Source organism: Oncorhynchus masou, chromosome 23 (genome assembly GCF_036934945.1).
Source record: "Oncorhynchus masou masou isolate Uvic2021 chromosome 23, UVic_Omas_1.1, whole genome shotgun sequence".
Taxonomy (NCBI): domain Eukaryota; kingdom Metazoa; phylum Chordata; class Actinopteri; order Salmoniformes; family Salmonidae; genus Oncorhynchus; species Oncorhynchus masou.
The window spans coordinates 42,181,975-42,205,028 of record NC_088234.1 but is presented as its reverse complement, the minus strand read 5'-3'; the positions used below and the strand labels follow the sequence as shown (position 1 = coordinate 42,205,028).

General features: G+C 45.0%; 1 protein-coding gene across 1 annotated transcript in view; it reads left to right on the top strand.

Moving 5' to 3' along the window:
• The window catches only part of LOC135510864 (TATA-binding protein-associated factor 172-like), a 71,692-nt gene that overhangs the window by 35,300 nt on the left and 13,338 nt on the right, over nt 1-23,054 (top strand). The window contains exons 17-27 of the mRNA XM_064932157.1: nt 208-353; nt 8,386-8,560; nt 8,854-9,048; nt 10,848-11,024; nt 12,664-12,904; nt 13,129-13,313; nt 13,393-13,549; nt 13,807-13,916; nt 19,803-20,004; nt 20,251-20,399; nt 21,148-21,300. Coding sequence (XP_064788229.1) covers nt 208-353; nt 8,386-8,560; nt 8,854-9,048; nt 10,848-11,024; nt 12,664-12,904; nt 13,129-13,313; nt 13,393-13,549; nt 13,807-13,916; nt 19,803-20,004; nt 20,251-20,399; nt 21,148-21,300 — 1,890 coding nt within the window. The remainder of the gene's footprint in view (nt 1-207; nt 354-8,385; nt 8,561-8,853; nt 9,049-10,847; nt 11,025-12,663; nt 12,905-13,128; nt 13,314-13,392; nt 13,550-13,806; nt 13,917-19,802; nt 20,005-20,250; nt 20,400-21,147; nt 21,301-23,054) is intronic.

The window sequence follows — 23,054 nt, the reverse complement described above, 5'->3', positions numbered from 1 at the left end:
ATTGTATATTGCCTCGTATGATGCAATAGTCTAGGGCACTATTCATAAGGGCACATTGTAGACACTTTTTGCAACGGAAAACAAAAGTGACTGTTCTTATTGGACAACCTCAGATGGTAGTCCGTTTTGAGCAAAAAATAAACATTTCAGGCCTTCTGAACTCCACCCAGGGTTCTGATGCAGATGTTCTCTAATATCATTTGACAGGAGAAGGCTGGTGGGAAGCCTCGCCAGGGAGCCTTGGTTCAAGTGAAGGAGACTGTTCAGGAGTACATCGCCGGGGCAGAAACCGTGACCGAGGACCCAGTGACGCGGGACTATGTGGTGACACGGGCTCGACTCATGGCCGCTAAGTTAGTCTCTGTTTCTATTCCTCAATCAAATTTTTATCCCTAGAGTGATTTAAGAAAAATCACTAAATGGTAGATTTGGGGCAGTAGGCAGCGGTTGGATCCTGAGAGACTAAGATTGAGAACTGAATGCAGCACTGTATGGTATCTGCAGCCAGCTGCTACTCCGGGTTGGCCTGTTCACATCGTTTTGTCTCCAGGCCTCTTAGTGCCTGGCCATCCTGGTATTCAGTGCATTCGGAAAGTTTTCAGACCCCTTGACTTTTTCCACGTTACACATCCTTATTCTAAAATGGATACAAGTTTTTTTCCCTCATCAATCTACACACAATACCCCTTAATGACTAAAGTGAAAACAGGTTTTTATACATTTTCGCACATTTATAAAGAATGTACCTTATTTACTTAAGTATTCTGGCCCTTTGCTATGAGACTCAATATTGAGCTCAGGTGCATCCTGTTTCCATTGATCATCCTTGAGATGTTTCTACAACTTGATTGGAGTTCACCTGTGGTAAATTCAATTGATTGGACATGATTTGGAAAGGCACACACCAGTCTATATAAGGTCCCACAGTTGACAGTGCATGTCAGAGGAAAAACCAAGCCATGAGGTCGAAGGCATTGTCCGTAGAGATCCGAGACAGGATTGTGTCGAGAGAGAGAGAGAGAGAGAGACAAAGGTCAAGTCATGCCAAACCGCGCTTCTTAACACCTGCCAGGTGCACCAATGTGTCAGAAGAAACACTGTACAACTGGTGACCTATGTCAGCCTGCAGGCGCCCGGACTGCCACAAGGAGTCACTAGAGCGCGATGAGTCAAGCCTCCCCTAACCCGGACGATGCTGGGCCAATTGTGTGCTGCCCTATGGGACAGCCAGTCACGGCCAGTTGTGACACAGCCTGGGTTTTAACCCGGGTCTGTATTTACACTCAGCTTAGACCACTGCTCCACTGGGGAGGCGGCCTTCATCACTCTTGAAAGAAGTTTGGAACCACCAAGACTATTCCTAGTGCTGGCCGCCCAGCCAAACTGAGCAATCTGGGGAGAGGGGCCTTGGTCAGGGAGGTGACCAAGAACCCGATGGTCACTTTGACAGAGCTCCAGAGTTCCTCTGTGGAGCGTTGTTTGGAATCAATCCTCAAGGTGTTTTTCACATATCTCTTCATTGATATATCGTTCGTGCTTCTCTGAGGGAGAACCTTCCAGAAAGACAACCATCTCTGCAGCACTCCACCAATCAGGCTTTAATGTTAGAGATGACAGCCAGAGTTTGCTTGTTAATCCTGATGGGATCGTGAATAAAGCCTCACCTTCAGAAACACTGTCATCTCAGATTTTCAAAATATGCTTTTGAACCATAGCAATTCACTAATTTGTGTAAGAGTATGCTCTAGCATTTGCGCAACAGCAAATAAATAAAATCATTTACCAGCTTCGGATGTTTTCAATGAGGAGACTCTCAGTTACATCAGAATCTTTGTGTAGGAGAAATCGCTCCATTTTGTACTTTAATGTTTTTTCACATATCTCTTCATTGATATAGATGCTTTCTTCTCTGAAAGCTGAGGTTTCCTCGGCGCAGGACACCGGGCGGACAGTAAATGTGGTCTCTTAGGCATCTTCCATGACAGTCACCCGACACCTTGGGGAAATGACAGAAAGGGCAGGTTTGCCATATGTTAAGCCTCAAAAACAGGATTCTCTGGTCTTATGAGACCAAGAGTTTGGAAACACAAAGCTATCAATTTTGGCCTGACAAAAATCTTGTTTGCCAAAAAGAAATGTCAAGAGGTTAAGAAACAAGATTCTCTGGTCTTATGAGACCAAGAAACCTGGCACCATCACTACGGTGAAGCAGGGTGGTGGTAGCATCATGCTGTGGGGATGTTTTTCAGCGGCAGGGACAGAGAGACTAGTCAGGATCGAGGGGAAAGATGAACGGAGCAAAGTACAGAGATCCTTGATGATAAACCTGCTCCAGTGTGCTCAGGACCTCAAACTGAGGTGACGGTTCACTTTCCTACAGGACAACGACCCTAAGCACACAGCCAAGACAACGCTGGAGTGACTTTGGGACAAGTCTCTGAATGTCCTTGAGTGGCCCGGACTTGAACCCGATCGATCTTCTCTGGAGAGACCTGGAAATAGCTGTGCAGCAATGCTTCCCATTAGAGGTCGGCCGATTAATCGGAATGGCCGATTAATTAGGGCCAATTTCAAGTTTTCATAACAATCGGAAATCTGTATTTTTGGACAACAATTATTGTTATAATAATTTTTTTACACCTTTATTTAACTAGGCAAGTCAGTTAACCTCTCTATGGTATGTGGGACGCTAGCAGACAAATCATTACAAACAGTAAACAGCCATGTAGAAGAGTTAAACAAGTCAGAAATAGAGATAAAATTAATCCCTTACCTTTGATGATCTTCATATGGTGGCACTCAGAAGACATTAATTTACTCAATAAATGTTCCTTTTGTTCGATAAAGTCTCTTTATAGCCAAAAACCTCAGTTTTGTTCACACGTTTTCTTCCACAGGCTCAAACGCAGTCAATACAGGCAGACAAAAAAATCCAAATTGTATCCGTAAAGTTCATAGAAACATGTCAAACAATGTATTGTCAATGTAATGTAATATTGTAATGTAATGTAATGTAATACAAAGAAATATTTCAACCGGACAATAACGACATCAATAAAAAAGGTAAACAAGAAAGGCACTCCGGGTTGCGCATGAAAAAGCTCTGTGACACAGTAGGGTGCACTCATTCAGACTGGTCTTACTCCCTCATTTATCAGAATACAAGCCTGAAACAATTTCTAAAGACTGTTGACATCTAGTAGAAGGCATAGGAACTGCAATTTGAGTCCTAAGTCTCAAATTTGAGTCCTAAAAAACAACTTACTGAATGGATTTTTCTCAGGTTTTCGTCTGCCAAATCAGTTCTGTTATACTCACAAACATTATTTTGACAGGTTTGGAAACTTTAGTGTTTTCTATCCATGCATATCATATCTTCTGGGCCCAAGTAGCAGGCCGTTTAATTTGGGCATGCTTTTCATCCAAAATTCCGAAATGGCTAGCTAGTTAGCGGGGTGCGCGCTAATAGCGTTTCAAACGTCACTCGCTTTGATACTTAATCAATTTTAGAATATGGCTGTAACGTAACAATGTGGAAAAAGTCAAAGGGTCGGAGTCCTTCCCGAATGCACTGTATGTTGACTGATAGTGGACACAGAGACAAACTTTTGTTGTTTTTAAAGCTAATTTCCTGCAATTTTACACATTTTTCAGTAGTCTTATGCCATAAGTGACTCAAACATTACTATCATGAAAACTATTAAAAAATCATATTTTTGGGGGAGTGGTGGCCTGATGAAAGATGGCGCCAAAGAGATGGCAGCTTCGGTTCTAGTCCTTAGAAAACTGTGCAGTCTTTTCTTTCTTATGTATTTCTTACATAGTTAGCCCAGAGAACCTTAAGTGTTATTACATATAGCTGGGAAGAACTATTGGATCTCAGAGAGACGTCAATTTATCAGCACAACCAGCACTACGACCAGGAATATGACTTTCCCAAAGCAGATCCTTTGTCTGCATCTCCCAGGGCATACGAACTGATTCCAGAGGCCGACTCAAAACAACGCAGCCGGAGGAGAGGTTGCCGGAGCAGTCTTCTAGTGAGGCTTCGGATGCGCGCACACCACCCACCGCTTCTGAGTATATTACTCGCTATTGTCCAGTCCCTAGTTAACAAAGTTGATGAAATTAGGGTAAGAGTTGCTTTCCAAAGAGATATCCGGAATTGTAACATACTCTGTTTCACAGAAACATGGCTAGCTTGGGACATGCTGTCAGAGTCAGTACAGCTAACAGGATTTTCAGTGCATCGCACCAACCGGAATAACCATCTCTCCGGTAAGAAGAGCGATGATTAATGACTCATGGTGTAACTGTAACAACGTACAAGTCCTTTTGTTCACTTGACCTAGAATTCCTCAATCAAATAGCATATTATCTCCCAAGAGAACTCTCCTCCGTTATTGTCACAGCCGTGTATATCCCCCTGCAAGTGGATACCAAGACGGTCATCAAGGAACTTCACTGGACTTTATGCAAACTGGAAACCATATCCTGAGGCTGCATATATTGTAGCTGGGGATTTTAACAAAGAATTTAGGTAGCCTTTTTCTCAAATTAGCTATCAGCATATTGATTGCAGTACACAAGCGAGTAACACGCTCAACCATTGATACTCCAACATCCTCAATGCATACAAGGCCCTCCCCCGCCCTCGTTTTGACAAATCTGACCATGACTTCATCTTGTTGCTCCCCTCCTATAGGCAGAAACTAAAACGGAAAGTGCCCTTGCTTTGGTCGGACCAGTGTCGGATAGACCTATCGGATTCCACGTTTGGCGATTGCATCGATCACGTGGACTGGGATATGTTCCAGGTAGCCTCAGATAATAACGCTGACTCGGTGAGCAAGTTTATAAGGAAGTGTATAGGAGATGTTGTACCCACTATGAATATTAAAACCTTCCCTAACCAGAAACCGTGGATTGATGGCAGCATTCGCACAAAGCATGTACCACCGCATCTTATCATGGCAAGGCAACTGGGAATATGACCGAATACAAACAGTGTAGTTATTCCCTCCGTAAGGCAATCAAACAAGCAAAGTGTCAGTATAGAGTCAAAGTGGAGTCGCAATTCAACGGCTCAAAACGAAACGTATGTGACGGGGTCTACAGACAATCACGGATTACGAAAAGAAAACCATCGTCTTGCTTCCGGACAAATTAATAAACTTCTTTGCATGCTTTGAGGACAGCAGTGCCACCGACGCGAACTGCTACCAAAAACTTTGGGCACCTTCTCCGTGGCCGACGTGAGTAAAACATTTTAAATGGGTTAACCTTCGCAAGGCTGCTGGCCGAGACGGCATCCCTAGCCGCGTCCTCAGAGTATGCGCAGACCAGCTGGCTGGTGTGTTTACGGACATATTCAATCAATCTCTATCCCAGTCTACTGTCCCCATATGCTTCAAGATGGCCATCATTGTTCCTGTTCCCAAGAAAGCCTAGGTAAATGAACTAAATGACTACCGCCCCGTAGCACTCCTGTCATCCTAAAGTGCTTTGAGAGACTAGTCAAGGATCCTATCACCTCCACCCTACCTGCCATCCTAGACCCATTTCAATGTGCTTACCGCCCCAATAGGTCCACAGAAAATGCAATCGCCATCACACTGCATACTACCCTGTCCCATCTGGACAAGAGGAATACCTTTGTAAGAATCCTGTTCATTGACTACAGCTCAGCATTCAACACCATACTACCCTCCAAACTCATCATTAAACTTGAGTCGCTGGGTGTTGACCCTGCCCTGTGCAACTGGGTCCTGGACTTACTGACGGGCTGCACCCCAGGTGGTGAAGGTAGGAAACATCTGCACTACGCTGATCCTCAACACTGGGGCCCCACAAGTGTGCTTTCTCAGCCCCCTCCTGTACTCCCTGTTCACCCATGACTGCCTGGCCATGCACGTCAATAATCAAGTTTGCAGGCGACACATCAGTGGTAGGCTTGATTACCAACAATGATGAGACGGCCTACAGGGAGGAGGGCTCTCGGAGTGTGGTGTCAGGACATTAACCTCTCACTCAACGTCAACAAAAGAAAAGAGATGATCATGGACTTCAGGAAACAGCAGAGGTTGACCCCCCCATCTACATCGATGGGACTGCAGTGGGGAAAGTGGAAAGTTTTAAGTTCCTCCGTGTGCGTATCACCGACAAACTGAAATGGTCAACGACACACAGTGTGGTGAAGAAGGCATCCCCTCTTCTACCTTAGGAGGCTCAAAAAATGTGGCTTGTCACCAAAAACCCTCACTAACTTCTACAGGCGCACAATCGAGAGCATCATGTCGGGCTATATCACCGCCTGGTACGGGAACTGCACCGCCCTCAACTGCAAGGCTCTGCAGAGGGTGGTGCGGTCTGCACAACGCATCACTGGGGGATAACTACCTGCCCTCCAGGACAACCTACACCACCCCGATGTCAGAGGAAGGCCAAATAGATCATCAAGGACAATAACCACCCGAGCCACTGCTTGTTCACCCCACTTCCATTCAGAAGATGATGTCAGTACAGTTGCATCAAAGCTGGGACAGAGATTGAAAAACAGCTTCTATCTCAAGGCCATCAGATTGTTAAACAGCCATCATTAGCACAGAGGCAGCTGCCTACCTACAGACTTGATATCATTGGTCACTTTAGTATATGGAACACTAGTCACTTAAAGTAATGCGAGATATGTCCTGTGTGGCTCAGTCGGTAGAGCAAGGCGCTTGCAACGCCAAGCGTCGCGGGTTCGATTCCCGCTGGGGCCACCCATATGTAAAAGTAGTGGCCCCAGCCGACTTGTAAGTCGCTTTGGACAAAAGCGTCTGCTAAATGGGCTATATATATATATATATGTAAACATTCTCATCTCATGTATATACTACACTATCTATCATTGCATCTTAGCCGCTCTCTCACTGCTCATCCATATATTTACAGTGCCTTGCGAAAGTATTCGGCCCCCTTGAACTTTGCGACCTTTTGCCACATTTCAGGCTTCAAACATAAAGATATAAAACTGTATTTTTTGTGAAGAATCAACAACAAGTGGGACACAATCATGAAGTGGAACGACATTTATTGGATATTTCAAACTTTTTTAACAAATCAAAAACTGAAAAATTGGGCGTGCAAAATTATTCAGCCCCCTTAAGTTAATACTTTGTAGCGCCACCTTTTGCTGCGATTACAGCTGTAAGTCGCTTGGGGTATTTCTCTATCAATTTTGTACATCTAGAGACTGAAATTTTTCCCATTCCTTCTTGCAAAACAGCTCGAGCTCAGTGAGGTTGAATGGAGAGCATTTGTGAACAGCAGTTTTCAGTTCTTTCCACAGATACTCGATTGGATTCAGGTCTGAACTTTGACTTGGCCATTCTAACACCTGGATATGTTTATTTTTGAACCATTCATTGTCTTGTTGGAAGACAAATCTCCGTCCCAGTCTCAGGTCTTTTGCAGACTCCATCAGGTTTTCTTCTAGAATGGTCCTGTATTTGGCTCCATCCATCTTCCCATCAATTTTAACCATCTTCCCTGTCCCTGCTGAAGAAAAGCAGGCCCAAACCATGATGCTGCCACCACCATGTTTGACAGTGGTGATGGTGTGTTCAGGGTGATGGTGTGTTCAGGGTGATGAGCTGTGTTGCTTTCACGCCAAACATAACGTTTTGCATTGTTGCCAAAAAGTTCAATTTTGGTTTCATCTGACCAGAGCACCTTCTTCCACATGTTTGGTGTGTCTCCCAGGTGGCTTGTGGCAAACTTTAAACGACACTTTTTATGGATATCTTTAAGAAATGGCTTTCTTCTTGCCACTCTTCCATAAAGGCCAGATTTGTACAATATACGACTGATTGTTGTCCTATGGACAGAGTTTTCATTTAGGTCAACATTGGATCATTCAGAGATCCTCACTGAACTTCTGGAGAGAGTTTGCTGCACTGAAAGTAAAGGGGCTGAATAATTTTGCACACCCAATATTTCAGTTTTTGATTTGTTAAACAAGTTTGAAATATACAATAAATGTCGTTCCACTTCATGATTGTGTCCCACTTGTTGTTGATTCTTCACAAAAAAAATAAAGTTTTATATCTTTATGTTTGAAGCCTGAAATGTGGCAAAAGGTCACAAAGTTCAAGGGGGCCGAATACTTTCGCAAGGCACTGTATATATTCTTATTCCTTTACTTAGATTTGTGTGCACATCCCAGCTTATTGTTTTCCTCACTGAACTAACCAGTTTGCAAACTGAGACTTGTGTTCTCTTGACCGACAAAAGAAGGCGATGGGGGCAAAACCCCCCACTGTGGTGGAATTGCGACGAATCCAGTTCCAACACTTGCATAAATGATGCATGTCTAAAAATCATTTTACTTCTCTACTTCAGGCTGTTGGGGGCCCTGTGTCGATGTATTTGCGACCCGCAGCTCAATTCATCCTCCCAGGACATCCGGCCGGCTGAGTCGCTGGGTCAGCTGCTCCTCTTCCACCTCAACTCCAAGTCTGCCCTGCAGCGCATCGTTGTGGCCCTGGTCCTCTGTGAGTGGGCCGCCGTGCAGAAGGTGGGGCCCGAGTCTCTTTTTCGTTCGTCAGATTTGTTAGTTTGGTGCTGTCTGAATAGGAGTTGTTCACCACAATTCTATCAGGATTTATTTTAGAACTGCTTTTATGGCCGGGATTCAAACAAACACAAACTACCTGTGCAGAGCTATTTTTACCTTTAATTTCAGCTTGAGCCGACATCAAAGGTGTACCGTAGATAGCCAACACGATACTAGCAAACTGTAGTTTCATTGAATCCCAGCCAATGTCAAATGAAACCTTGTCCGCCTTGCCTTGCCCTCTCTTGACTCAGGTGGTGTCAGCCATGGTACAGCCCCGCCTGTTAGCCATCCTGTCAGAGCAGTTGTACTACGATGAGATCGCCATTCCCTTCACACGCATGCAGAACGAGTGTAAGCAGCTCATCGCCCTGCTGGCCGACGCTCAGATCGACGTGCGCGACCGCCTCAACTGCAGCGTGTTCACTATCGACCAGGCCAACGAACTGGTGAGGACGACACTCCCACTGTATTAGTGTTACATCCCTAAAAGATAAAATGGCAGCCAAATCCAGTGTTTCAATGACATTGTGGATTTCAATGGTCTATTTGTCAGAACAGAAATTTTTCTGCTCTTGCCAGTTCAGACCGCATTTCTTCATTGCCCGTTCCGGGATTCGAGTCATCAACCCTCCGGCTACAGGTCGGCCTCTAACCTTTGGGCCACCTACTGGTCACCTTCCATCTCCATGGCTCAGTCTAAGCTCAGTGGGGATCAAGTTATGACTTATAATATTCAACATGTTTGATAAAAAAACAAACATCTTATGCACTCATTAACAAAGTTAGGTTACTATTGTGCTATGTGCTGTCTCTGTGGTGTGTTGGCTTGTCTGGGAAGAAGGCCATGGCCCTGTGCCCGTCTGCCATGGAGACACAGGGGTGTGATGACGCCGTGTTAGAGAGACTGATGGTAGTGTACAAATATCTCTGGTCCTATGCTCCCGAGTGGCGCAGCGGTCTAAGGCACTGCATCTCGGTGCAAGAGGCGACTCTACTGTCCCTGGTTCGAATCCAGGCTGAATCACATCCCGCCGTGATTGGGAGTCCCGTAGGGCGGCGCACAATTGGCCCAGTGTTGGCCGGGGTAGGCCTTCATTGTAATTAAGAATATGTCCGTAACTGACTTCCCTAGTTAAATAAAATAAAATATGCCACTGTCTGGGAGCAAAAACAATTCTAGTTTTAGGAGAAGGTGGCTGCTTATAAAAACTCCCATGTTTTTGCCACCTTGGTTAAGTCTTCATAGATTCATAACCTACATTTTCAACACAGATTAAATGCAGCTTTTAGCCGAAGACATTGTGAGCTGTCTGAAGTCATGACATTTATGTTTAAATATTGAATCAATGTTCTCCAGGGGTCGCATTAGGTTTCAGAAACCTTCATTTTCAAAACGCAGACCATCGTATGTTTTTAAACCAGTTCACCTGCATTGAAATTCGAAAGACAGGTGTTTTTGTTGTTGTTGCTTCAGTAGAGTTATCAGGGGTGCGCAGCTATAGTTTTCCATTACACAAAATAAATGAATGCAAAACATTTGGGAGGGAATCGCTTAGTTATCCTCAGGGGACAACCGAAGTGCTGCTCCATTTGGTTAGCAGCCACGCATAAGTAAATTGATTTACTATGAAAGAGCGCAGTATCTTTTGCATAGACGATAGATACATGGCCATCGGCAACATTTTCCTTGCATTTTTGACTTGCGAAAACCACCGGAGAAAAGTAAACGTCAGTCAGAGCACTGTCTGCCGATCAAATGTACCTTTGTGAATGCGTTTTTTTTAAAAATTGGTTTGAAGACGAGCACGATTTTTCATCTGAGTGGAAAAGTGCAACTGAAAGCACGATTTGTGTAACATTTAGGATTTGGCGCGAACTGCGACAGAAGCGTGCAGACATTACAATGAGCAGTGTTTTAGATGGGCATTTACAAAATGCCTGCGTTAAACAGAACGCAGCGTTATATTTGATCTTATCCGCGTGAAAAACTCAGAATTCTGTGTTATTGCGACCTCTGGTTTTCATCTATTTTGTTGAACAGCGGTAATGGAAGGATTGTTTTGTAAAGAGATTTGCCCGGAATCTGTCATTCCCTATTAGACTTAGGGTCATTTCCCTCCGATGGAATGGAACTATAGACCCTATTGAGGTTAATGGAGGCTGAACGCCATTGTATCGAACGATGACAAACCCAGGAATGCTATGAATCACCTTCTACATCCTCTGCTCTTCCCTCCATACATAGGTGACCACCATCTTCGCAGAGTCCACCGTGGGCCTGGATACGAAGTCCAAACAGTTTCATCCACTGGACAGCAAGCGTCAGCAGGCCCAGTCCACGGTGGGCGAGACCAGTGTGGAGTGGCAGCAGCTGCACCTGCGCGTCCACATGTTCACCGCCTGCGCCGTGGTCAACCTGCAGGTAGGTCATGTCATCTAACACTGGAAACTTGGTTCCTTTATCGACACTTTGCCTTCCCTGATATCGATACCATGTCTATCCAGATGGTTTTGTTTGAGTAATTTGTACATAACATATACACCTAGTGTGCAAAACATTAGGAACACCTGTTCTTTCCATGACAGACTGACCAGGTGAAAGCTATGATCCCTTATTGATGTCACTTACATCTACTTCAATGGGTGTAGATGAAGAGGAGGAGGCCAGATAAAGGATTTTTAAGCCATTCAGAGAGTGAATGGTCAAGACAAAATATTTTAGTGCCTTTTAAACGGGGTATGGTAGTAGGTGCAAGGTTATGTTGAGAAATGCAACACTGCTGGGTTTTTCACGCTTAACAGTTTCCCGTGTGCATCAAGAATGGTCCACCACCCAAAGGACATCCAGCCAACTTGACATAACTGAGACCGGCACTGAAGTCGACATGGGCCAGCACCCCTGTGGAACGCTTTCAACACCTTGTTAGAGTCCATGCCTCAATGAATTGAGGCTGTTCTGAGGGCAAAAGGGGGATGCATAACTCTATATTAGGAAAGTGTTCCTAATGTTTGGTACTCAGTGTAGGTTTACCATTTTGTACGTATTTTCCCCTCTGCTCACCGTTCAAGCCAACACATTGTTATGCATAATGTTCTTAATTGAAGCCCTATTTGGCATTGCAACGTAGGTCAATATCTCTATTTGCTGCTGCACTTTATTCAGTATTTTTTTAAATCCTCATTTACACTGGACAAAAAAAGTAAATGCAACGTGTAAGGTGTTGGCCCCATGTTTCATGAGCTGAAATAAATAAATCCCAGAAATGTTGTGCACAAATTTGTTTACATCCCTGTTAGTGAGCATTTCTTCATTGCCAAGATAATCCATCCACCTGACAGGTGTGGCATATCAGAAAGCTGATTAAACCGCATGATCATTGCACAGGCCACTTTCAAATGTCCTGTTTTGTCACACTACACAATGCCACAAATGTCTCAAGTTTTGAGGGAGTGTGCAATCAGCATGCTGACTGCAGCAATGTCCACTAGCCGTTGCCAGAGAATTGCACATTCATGTCTCTACCATAAGCTGCCTCCAACGTCATTTTAGAGAATTTGGCCGTACGTCCAACCGGCCTCAACTGCAGACCACGTGCAACCACGCCAGCCCAGGACCTCCACATCCGGCTTCTTCACCTGCGGGATCGTCTGTGGGGGGGCGCTGAGGAGTATTTCTGTCTGTAATAAAGCCCTTTTGTGGGGGAAAACTCATTCTGATTGCCTTGTCCCCCCTGTGGGTGGGCCTATGCCATCCCAGGCTCACCTATGGCTGCCCAGTCATGCCCAGTCATGTGAAATCCATAGATTAGGGACTAATGACTTTATTTCAATTGAACTGATATCCTCATATGAACTGTATCTCAGTAAAATCTTTGCCATTGTTGCATTTTATATTTTTGTTATATTTTTATTTTGAGAAGTACATGGTATCATATGGAAACTGAAATGCACAGCGTTAAATCTGGGTTGTGTTCATTAGGCAGCAAACGGACTGAAACAGACTATCTGGACTTGTCCAATAGCAAACGCTCATTTTCATTTTCTCTCATCCCAACCTGCAGGCGTTACCAGACAAGCTGAACCCAGTGGTGCGTCCGCTCATGGAGGCAGCTAAGCGGGAGGAGAACACCCTGGTTCAGGGTTACGCCGCCTCCTTCATCGCCAAGCTGCTGCAGCAGTGTGCTACTAGGCAGCCGTGTCCCAATTCCAAGATCGTCAAGAACCTGTGTTCGTCGATCTGCATGGACCCCCTACTCACGCCCTCCTCAGCCTGCCCCGTGCCCCCCACTCAGACTGCCAAAGGTATGGGATGGGATGCACAACATTTTTAATCTGGGTCATGTTCATGAGGGCACACCATAGTGAAATGTAGACTAAAACTGGAGAAGATATTGTGGTCCCTCCGTGTTTCAGCCTGATGAACATGACCCAGATTAACACTAACGAGGTTGTGGCTGCCAGAAACAGATATTACGTAGAACCTTCTGACACTCACTCTGTTGACCCTTTCTCTCTTTCACCCCTAGCTGGCATGTCGGAGAAAGAATGCATGCACCACATGGTCAATAAGACTAAGGGCATTATCACCCTCTACCGCCACCAGAGGGCAGCATTTGTCATCACCAGCAAGAGGGGCCCCACCCCCAAAACCTCCAAGACCCCCACCACTGAACTGCCACCCGGCAGCACCATCACCACAGATACTGATGAGGTGGGTGACAGAGAGAGCAAACATTTACCTGTGTATTGACTGTGTTCCTGATGACTATGGTTTATTTTGACCGTTTCAGAATAAAAAGCCATTTCTCGTTCAGAGAAGAGGTGCCGAGTTCTCTCTGACGACGGTTGCCAGGCACTTTGGCCAGGAGCTGACGGGGTCACTGCCCTACCTGTGGGAGTTTGTGGTGGGACCTTTGAGGGCCGTGGTGGAGAACAACCAAGGCATCGGTATGCTACACTCTTCATTAGATCATATGGGTCATGTTCATTTGGGATCACCGCAACTGAAAGCAAACGTTTCTTATTGGACAAATAAAGGTAGCCCTGACCTGTTTCAGTCCCATATGGTGCCTAATGAACATGATCAAGATGCATTGCTATTTGCTACCCTCTGTCCACTTCCAGATGGGCATCTAATTATACCTCTTGTGAGTGTTGTCATCAATGAAGAGATATTGATGCATTTCTGCTCTATGGTGTTGTAGATGCAAAGCTCCAGTTGGAGAGGGGGGATGCTGCAGCCCAGGAGCTGGTCAACTCTCTGCAGGTGCTGGAGGTCACGGCTGGAGCCATGGCCCCCGAGCTCAAACCTCTGGTAAAACAACATGCAGGAGTTAAATTTGATTTGATTTTGATTTGAATCTCACCAGCAGAAACACCACCATCCTATCTACCAAACTCCAGTAAAAGATTGACTTCTCTAAGCTCAAAAATTTCTCCAATGTTTTCACACCTCAGTTGTTTTCACACCCACATCCCTCGCCATCTGCTGTGTAGGTCCAGGAAAGTATTCAGACCCATTGGCTTTCAACATTTTGTTAGGCCTGATTCTATAACTGATGAAATAGTTATTCCACCTTTAACTGGCCTCCACCAGGCAATTCGTTCCAGTCATTGGCAGCAGAGAACTGGAAGGAGAGGCGGCCAAAGGAGGAGTTGGCTTTGGGGATGACCAGTGAAATATACCTGCTGGAGCGCATGCTATGGGTGGGTGCTGCTATGGTGACCAGTGAGCTGAGATAAGGCTGGGCTTTACCTAGCCAGTGGGTTTGACATGGAGTCAGTGGGTTTGTGATGAATATGAGCGAGGGCCAGCCAAAGAGAGCATACAGGTCGCAGTGGTGGATAGTATATGGGACTTTGGTGACGAAATGGATGGCACTGTGATAGCCTACATCCAGTTTACTAAGTAGAGTGTTGGAGGCTATTTTGTAAATGACATCGCCGAAGTCAAGGATCGGTAGGATAGTCAGTTTTACAAGGGTATGTTTGGCAGCATGAGTAAAGGTTGCTTTGTTGCGAAATAGGAAGCCGATTCTAGATTTAATTTTGGATTTGAGATGCTTAATGTAAGTCTGGAAGGAGACTTTACAGTCTAACCAGACACCTAGGTATTTGTAGTTATCCACATTCTAAGTCAGAACCGTCCAGGGTAGTGATGCTAGATGGGCGGGCGGGTGCGGGCAGCGATCAGTTGAAGAGCATGCATTTAGTTTCACTTGCATTTAAGAGCAGTTGGACGCCACGGAAGGAGTGTTGTATGGCATTTAAGCTCGTCTGGAGGTTTGTTAACACAGTGTCCAAAGAAGGGCCAGAGGTATACAGAATGGTGTCGTCTGCATAGAGGTGGATCAGAGAATCACCCGCAGCAAGAGCGACATCATTGATGTATACAGAGAAAAGAGTCAGCCCGAGAATTGAACCCTGTGGCACCCCCATAGAGACTGCCAGAGGTTCAGACATCATGCCCTCTGATTTGACACACTGAACTCTTACTGAGAAGTAGTTGGTGAACCAGGCGAGGCAGTCATTTGAGAAACTAAGGCTGTTGAGTCTGCCAATAAGAATGCGGTGATTGACAGAGTCAAAAGCCTTGGCCAGGTTGATGAAGACGTCTGCACAATATTGTCTTTTATCGATGGCGGATATGATATTGTTTAGGACCTTGAGCATGGCTGAGGTGCACCCATGACCAGCTCGGAAACCAGATTGCATAGTGGAGAAGGTACAGTGGGATTCGAAATGGTCAGTGATCTGTTTGTTAACTTGGCTTTCAAAGACTTTAGATAGGCAGGGTAGGATAGATATAGGTCTGTAGCGGTTTGGGTCTAGAGTGTCTCCCCCTTTGAAGAGGGGGATGACTGAGGCAGCTTTCCAATCTTTAGGGATCTCAGACAATACGAAAGAGAGTTTGAACAGGCTAGTAATAGGGTTTGCAAGAATTGCGGCAGATAATTTTAGAAAGAGAGGGTCTAGCCCAGCTGATTTTTAGGGGTCCAGATTTTGCAGCTCTTTCAGAACATCAGCTTTATGGATTTGGGTGAAGGAGAAATGGGGAAGGCTTGGGCAAGTTGCTGTGGGGGGTGCAGAGCTGTTGTCCGGTGTAGGAGTAGCCAGGTGGAAAGCATGGCCAGCCGTAGAAAAATGCTTTATCGATTTTTCGATTATCGTAGATTTTTCGGTGGTGACAGAGTTTCCTCGCCTCAGTGCAGTGGGCAGCTGGTAGGAGGTGCTCTTATTCTCCATGGACTTTACAGTGTCCCAGAACCTTTTGGAGTTTGTGCTACAGGATGCAAATTTCTGTTTGAAAAAGCTAGCCTTTGCCTTCCTAACTGCCTGTGTAGATTGGTTCCTAACTTCCCTGAAAAGTTGCAAACCGCGGGGGCTATTCGATGCTAATGTAGTACACCACAGGATGTTTTTATGCTGGTCAAAGACAGTCAGGTTTGCAGTGAACCAAGGGCTATATCTGTTCTTAGTTCTACATGTTTTTGAATGGGGCATGCTTATTTAAGATGGTGAGGAAAGCACTTTTAAAGAATAACCAGGTATACTCTATGAATGAGGTCAACATCCTTCCAGGATACCCGGGCCAGGTCGATTAGAAAGGCCTGCTCGCTGAAGTGTTTTTGGGAGCGTTTGATAGTGATGAGGGGTGGTCGTTTGACCGCGGACCCATTATGGACGCAGGCAATAAGGCAGTGATCGCTGAGATCCTGGTTGAAGACGGTAGAGGTGTATTTAGAGGGCAGTTTGGTCAGGATGATATCTGAGGATGCCCGTGTTTACGGATTTAGGGTTGTACCTGGTAGGTTCCTTGATAATTTATGTGAGATTGAGGGCATCTAGCTTAGATTGTAGGATGGCTGAGGTGTTAAGCATATCCCAGTTTAGGTCACCTAACAGTACAAACTGAAGATAAATGGGATACAAGTAATTCACATATGGTGACCAGGGAACAGCTGGGGGCTGAGGGGGGTCTATAACAAGCGGCAACAGTGAGACTTATTTCTGGAAAGGTTGATTTTTAAAAGTAGAAGCTCAAACTGTTTGGGCACAGACCTGGATAGCAAGACATAGCCTGCACCATTGAAACTCCACCCCCTTTGGCTGTTCTATCTTGGCAGCAAATGTTGTAGTTGGGGATGGAAATGTCAGAATTGTTGGTGGCCTTCCTAATCCAGGATTCAGACACGGTTAGGACATCAGGGTTGGCGGAGTGTGCTAAAGCAGTGAAAAAAACAAACTTAGGGGGGAGGTTTCTGATGTTAACATGCATGAAACCAGGGATTTTACGGTTACAGAACTCAACAAATGAGAGCGCCTGGGGAATAGGATTGGAACTGGGGGCTACAGGGCCTGGGGTAACCTCTACATCACCAGAGGAACAGAGGAGGAGTAGGATAAGGGTACAGCTAAAGGCTATAAGAACTGGTCGTCTAGTGCGTTGGGGACAGAGAATAAAAGGAGCAGATTTCTGGGCGTGGTAGAATAGATTCAGGGCATAATGTACAGACAAATGTTGGGTAGGATGTGAGTGCAGTGGAGGTAATCCTAGGCGTTGAGTGACAATGAGAGAGGTTTCGTCTCTGGATGCACCAGTTAAGCCAAGTGAGGTCTACACGTGTGTGGGGTGGGACAAAAGAGCTATCTAAGGCATTTTGAGCGGTAATGAGGGCTCTACAGTGAAATAAAACAATAAGAACTAGCCAAAACAGCAGTAAACAAGGCATATTGACATTCGAGAGAGGCATAAAGCAATCACAGGTGTTGATCAGGAGAGCTAAGACAACAACGGATAAATGGCAATGAAATGGGCAGAGCGGATCAGTTAGGTACATACAGGACCTGAGTACGAGGCTGGGGGTGACAGGTAAAAAAAATAGGTACCGTGTTATTGAAACAGTCCAGGGGAGTCAGCTGTGTAGCAGAGTGATCATAGGGTCAAAAGAGCAGCAATAGGTGAGTCAGGGTGCTGTTCAGTAGTCACTACTACGCTAGGCGAGCAGGGGATACAGCGTTCAGAAAATCTAGCGGGCCGGGGCTAGTAGATTGTTCTTCTGCGACATTGTAGAACCATCTACTAGTTGAGACCACATCGGGCAGTCACGTCGGCAGTCCAGTCGTGATGGATCGGCGGGGCTCTGTGTCGACAAAAAAGGGTCCAGTCCAGTTGGCAAAGGAGGTATAGTAGCCCTAGAATTAGCTGGTATATGGGCCTAGCACGAGGCTAGTTCAATGCTAGCTAGTGCTTGCTTCGGGACAGAGTCGTTAGCAAACAGTATCCAGTCATTTGCAGCTAGCTAGTTGTGATGATCTGGTGTAATGATTCAGAGCGGCAGGAATCCGGTGATGTGGTAGAGGAAAGCAGTCCGATATGCTCTGGGTTGATATCGCGCTGTGCAGACTGGCAGGCGTTGTCCGAGCTAAGGCTAGCTGGTGGCTGGCTGGTGACAGAGGAAAAAGATGAAGACCGCTAGCCGTGGCTAACAAAGACTCGTAGCTAGTTAGCTGGTTAGCTCCTTATGGAAGTTCCAGTTATAAGGAATAAAAATAGCAGATCTGTACCACATTGGGTGAGGCGGGTTGCAGGAAAGTAGAAAGTGAGATTAAGATATATATGAAAAAGACCGGCTATTTACACGGGATAAGAAAAATACACACGTCCTGCTGCTACGCCATCTTGGATCCTTTACTCAGTACTTTGTTGAAGCACCTTTGGCAGCGATTACAGCCTTGAGTCTTCTTGGGTATAACTCTACAAGTTTGGCACACCTGTATTTCGGGAGTGTGACCCATTCTTCTCTGCAGATCCTCTCAAGCTCTCAGGTTGGATGGAGAGCATTGCTGCACATCTATTTTCAGGTCTCCAGAGATGTTCGATTGGATTCAAGTCCGGGCTCTGGCTGGGCCACTCAAAAGAACCGTTTCCCCAGTGTGAGTTCCTGAGGACTCTGGAGCAGGTTTTCATCAAGGATCTCTGTACTTTGCTTCGTTCAGGTTTGCGTCGATCCTGACTAGTCTCCCAGTGCCTACCACTGAAAAACATCTCCACAGCATGATGCGTCCACCACCGTGCTTCACCATAGGGATGGTGCCAGGTTTCCTCCAGATATGACGCTTGGCATTCAGGCCAAAGAATTCAGTCTTGGTTTCATCAGACCAGAGAATCTTGTTTCTCATGGTCTGAGAGTCCTTGAGGTGCCTTTTGGCAAACTCAGAACGGGCTGTCATGTGCCTTTTACTAAGGAGTGGCTTCCATCTCTAACATAAAGGCCTGATTAGTGGGGTGCTGCAGAGATGGTTGTCCTTCTGGAAGGTTCTCTCATCTCCACAGAGGAACTCTGGAGCTCTGTCAGAGTGACCATTGGGTTCTTGGTCACCTCCATGATTAAGGCCCTTCTCCCCGTTTGCTCAGTTTGACCGGATAGCCTTCTCTAGGAAGAGTCTTGGTGGATCCAAACGGCTTCCATTTAAGAATGATGGAGGCCACTGTGTTCTTGGGGACTTTCAATGCTGCAGACATTTTTGTTGGTACTCTCGACACAATCCTGTCTCGGAGCTTTACGGACAATTCCTTCGACATCGTAGCTTGGATTTTGCTCTGACATGCACGGTCAACTCTGGGACTTATAGACAGGTGTGTCTTTTCCAAATCATGTCAAATCAGTTGAATTTACCACAAATGGACTCCAATCAAGTTGTAGAAACATCTCAAGGATGATCAATGGAAACGGGATGCCCCTGAGCTGAATTTCGTGTCTCATAGCAAATGGTCTGAATAATTAGGTAAATAAGGTTTTTTTTTTTTTTTTTATACATTTGCAAAAATTTCAAAACCTGATTACTGAGGATTTTTGGGGGGGTTTCATCCATTTTAGAATAAGTCTATAATGTAACAAAATGGGGAAAAGTCAAGGGGACTGAATACTTTCCAAAGGCAATGTATGCCTCAAGCCAAAATGAATGGTGAAGATGAGCACAGGTATCTGGAAATTACGTGGTGGTGTTTTGAATTGTGGCATGTACATCACCTGCCACAATCCAAAATACCACCTTGTGTTCTGGGCCGTGTGTTTATCTCAACAGAGGACTTTGACATGAACACATCAGGCAAACTTTGATTTTGGAGCGTAATGTCTGTAAATACCGCATTTACTGTATTGTCTGTCTGATTTAGTTCTTCCCCTCTGCGTTTTAGTTGTTGGAGCACCTGCCCCACCTGTTCACCTGTCTGCAGCACCCGTACACGGCCGTGCGTCACATGGCGGCGCGCTGCGTTGGTGTGCTCAGTAAGATCGCTACCATGGAGACCATGCACCTGTTCCTGGAATGTGTGCTGCCCTGGCTGGGGTGCATCGAGGATGGCACTAAGCAGGAGGGGGCCATCGAGGCCATGGCCTGTATCCTTCATACGTGTCAGTCAGACATGTTCCCGCGTATGGGCAACCAACCAATGGTTTTTAAATAAGATAGAAAAGGGACATGCCATGGAGCAGACACTTTATCCAACAGTATATTGAGTGCATGCATATTTTTTTGTAGTAAATGTGACCCCAGCATGAATTGAACCCAAAACCCCACATTGAAACCAAGGGAGTTGGTGTCTTGTGGTTGGTTGTCCTTGACCCCTTGGCCCCCGCCCCCAGGTGTGATGGAGCAGTTGGATGTGGATATCGTGCCGTACATTGTGCTGCTGGTGGTGCCGGTGCTGGGCCGCATGAGTGACCCCAGTGACAGCGTCCGTTTCATGGCCACGCAGTGCTTCGCCACCCTCATCCGCCTGCTACCACTGGAGGTAACACACACACCGAACAATACAGCACAGGCAGTATGTTTTAAGGAGATTTGTTAGCAAGTAGTTATTTGGGAGTAGTTATTTAGTCTTTTTTTGGGATGCCAGGTCATTTGTAGATCTGTCATTCTGCGCAGTCCTACTGCAGTGTCGTCGATTTCAAACACTCGCTAGATCTGCCATTTACAAGCTACCTGCGGTGTTACTTCCTACTGTGCAATATGGTTATTTGCCTTTTGCCCAATAGAGGACAGTATCTCACTTATTTTCCTATGCTGAATATTTTATGTGATTGTCATTTGGAGGATGTGTGTGGGTACTCTAATGAAGTTGGGCATTTCTTTTTCATGGCGACATTGACATCTGTGGTTAAGCGGTTAAGTGTTGTCAGTTCATTGGTTTACTTCAATCGGAGAGATTAAGTGGGAGAAAGGAATCAGATGCACTGCAGAATCGGGACGGCTGAATGTCAGCCGAATGACCTCCTATACGGACACAGTTGACTCCCAAATAAAAAATGTTGGAGGCATGGCTTTTGCACCTGGTAATGTTTGTTTGGATATCTTACACCCTTTTCACACTATCATGCTGACCACAATTGTAATGCGCTCAGAGATGACATTTTTTTCATTATTTCCAGCAACTATGGTGGATGTGAAACCAGGTCAGCAAAGGACAGCTGGGCTTGGTTCAGGTCAGTGGTGTGAAAAGGGTTTTGAGTCTGCCTTTTTATTATTATTCTTTATCTTAGGCGGGTATCCCGGATCCTCCCACCATGTCGGATGATCTGATTCGCCAGAAGGCCAGAGAGCGTCACTTCATGGAACAGCTGCTGGACAGCAGGAAGTTGGAGAACTACAAGATCCCTGTGCCCATCAAGGCTGAGCTCCGCAAGTATCAGCAGGTGTGTGTTTACATGGCCTTTATTCTTTTTTTACGTGTGTTTATGTGTGCATTTACATTTTGTGGGTGTTAGAATTCTACCAACAATTAGTCGGGCCAATATTAGCCCTTTTCATAATCTATCGGCTAACAGCCCTTGACTATAGGTGCAGCTGAGATCTCCTTTATAGCACGAGCGCTCTGTGCCTATTGTGTCAAACTGCTGCAAGCTATCTTTCCTCAAGGAACTTATAGGTTGCATCTTGCTACCCACTCATGCTGCACATCATTTATCACACTTGAATAATGCAAAAATGTTGAACCCTAAATGAATTTCCTGTTCGGCAAAACAATGTCCATACAGGCTACAGTACAAAGACGGATACCGGTAGCTTGCTAAGTAGCTAGCAAAATAACATTCAGCATTCACAGAAAGCGAACTTTGCTAGCTAGCTTACAGGTAATATCAGTCATTTTTGCAGTCGACTAACCAACCCCCATTAATCGGTTAACAAACGGTTAAATTCGTCCAAATAGTAAAATTAGTTGAACAGAAAGTACTATTGCCATTGCTGAGATATTACAATTTGTGTGTACGAATTCTGGGTCAAAAGGTCACAGGAGATAAGGCACTGGTCAATGGCAGAGCCTTTTCCAAAAATGACACCAAAAGTGGACTTGGATTAATAAACAAACTCAAATATCTCAAGATAGGAAAGTCCTATCAACATGACATTTTTAAGGGTTATACAATAATATGAGCATGTTAAATTGAAATATAATTAAATATGTATACATACCGTAAAACTTCAATTAAACACTGAGTCTCAAATAGCCACTTGTCCTATTTTTATTAGCCGGGCAATGGCACACATTTCAGCAATATAAACGCCTGTTTTAAATAAACGCCTAAATGAATTGTTTACGAGGTTACCGTGACTTGTTTACGAGGTTTAATGTTTGATGTGTCACATTTACATAACTTTTCCAAGTCATTACTGAATTATGGTAATCAGCTGTTTTTATCGCCAGTAAGTAACTGCTAGCTATTGGCTGATAGCTAACTGGCAAGCACAAAAATTCAACTTCGGGGGTACAGACCCCAAGAAATTGGCCGTCTAGTGGTGAAAGTAAGAACTGCCGAAAAATGCACAGTCAGAGGATAAAAATTCTGTCAAGGAAGTTTGTCTTAATAAAAAAAAAAAGGGTGTCAATGATAACACATTAGGGCAGGAAATTAAGGAATTGATTAAAAAGCTGGAAATAAACAATAAACTATGCAAATGAACAAAGCTGTGTGCATTAAGGAAATAGAAATCTGTCTCGAAGTGCCTGTTGTGTCCAGTGATTGAAGCAAATAAAGGCCTGGGCTATTAATTGAAGTTTTACGGTATCCACATGTACTGTATACATTTCCTGTTGTACGCAATAAATCATTGACCAATTAGGCTTTTTCCACTTAAGTTATTTATTTTGCCCTACTAATGCAATCAGTCATAGACATATGCTACAGTACTAACCAGAGGTAATACTTTAGGATTTTAGTGTGCTTCTAACAGCAACTTATGTAATTTGACTCAACATTCTCTTATTTTTCTTGTGCCCACCTGCTCTAAAACCGTCTGCGGCGGTGGCTAACCTTCCTGATAGCTACTCTAGCAAAGGTGAGATTGGAAGATTGCATGAAATCTTGACAGCAGCATAGCAAAATGTTACCAAGAATTTGATTTGTGTAGTGATACATATATATATATATATTAAAAAATTGCAGCGAAA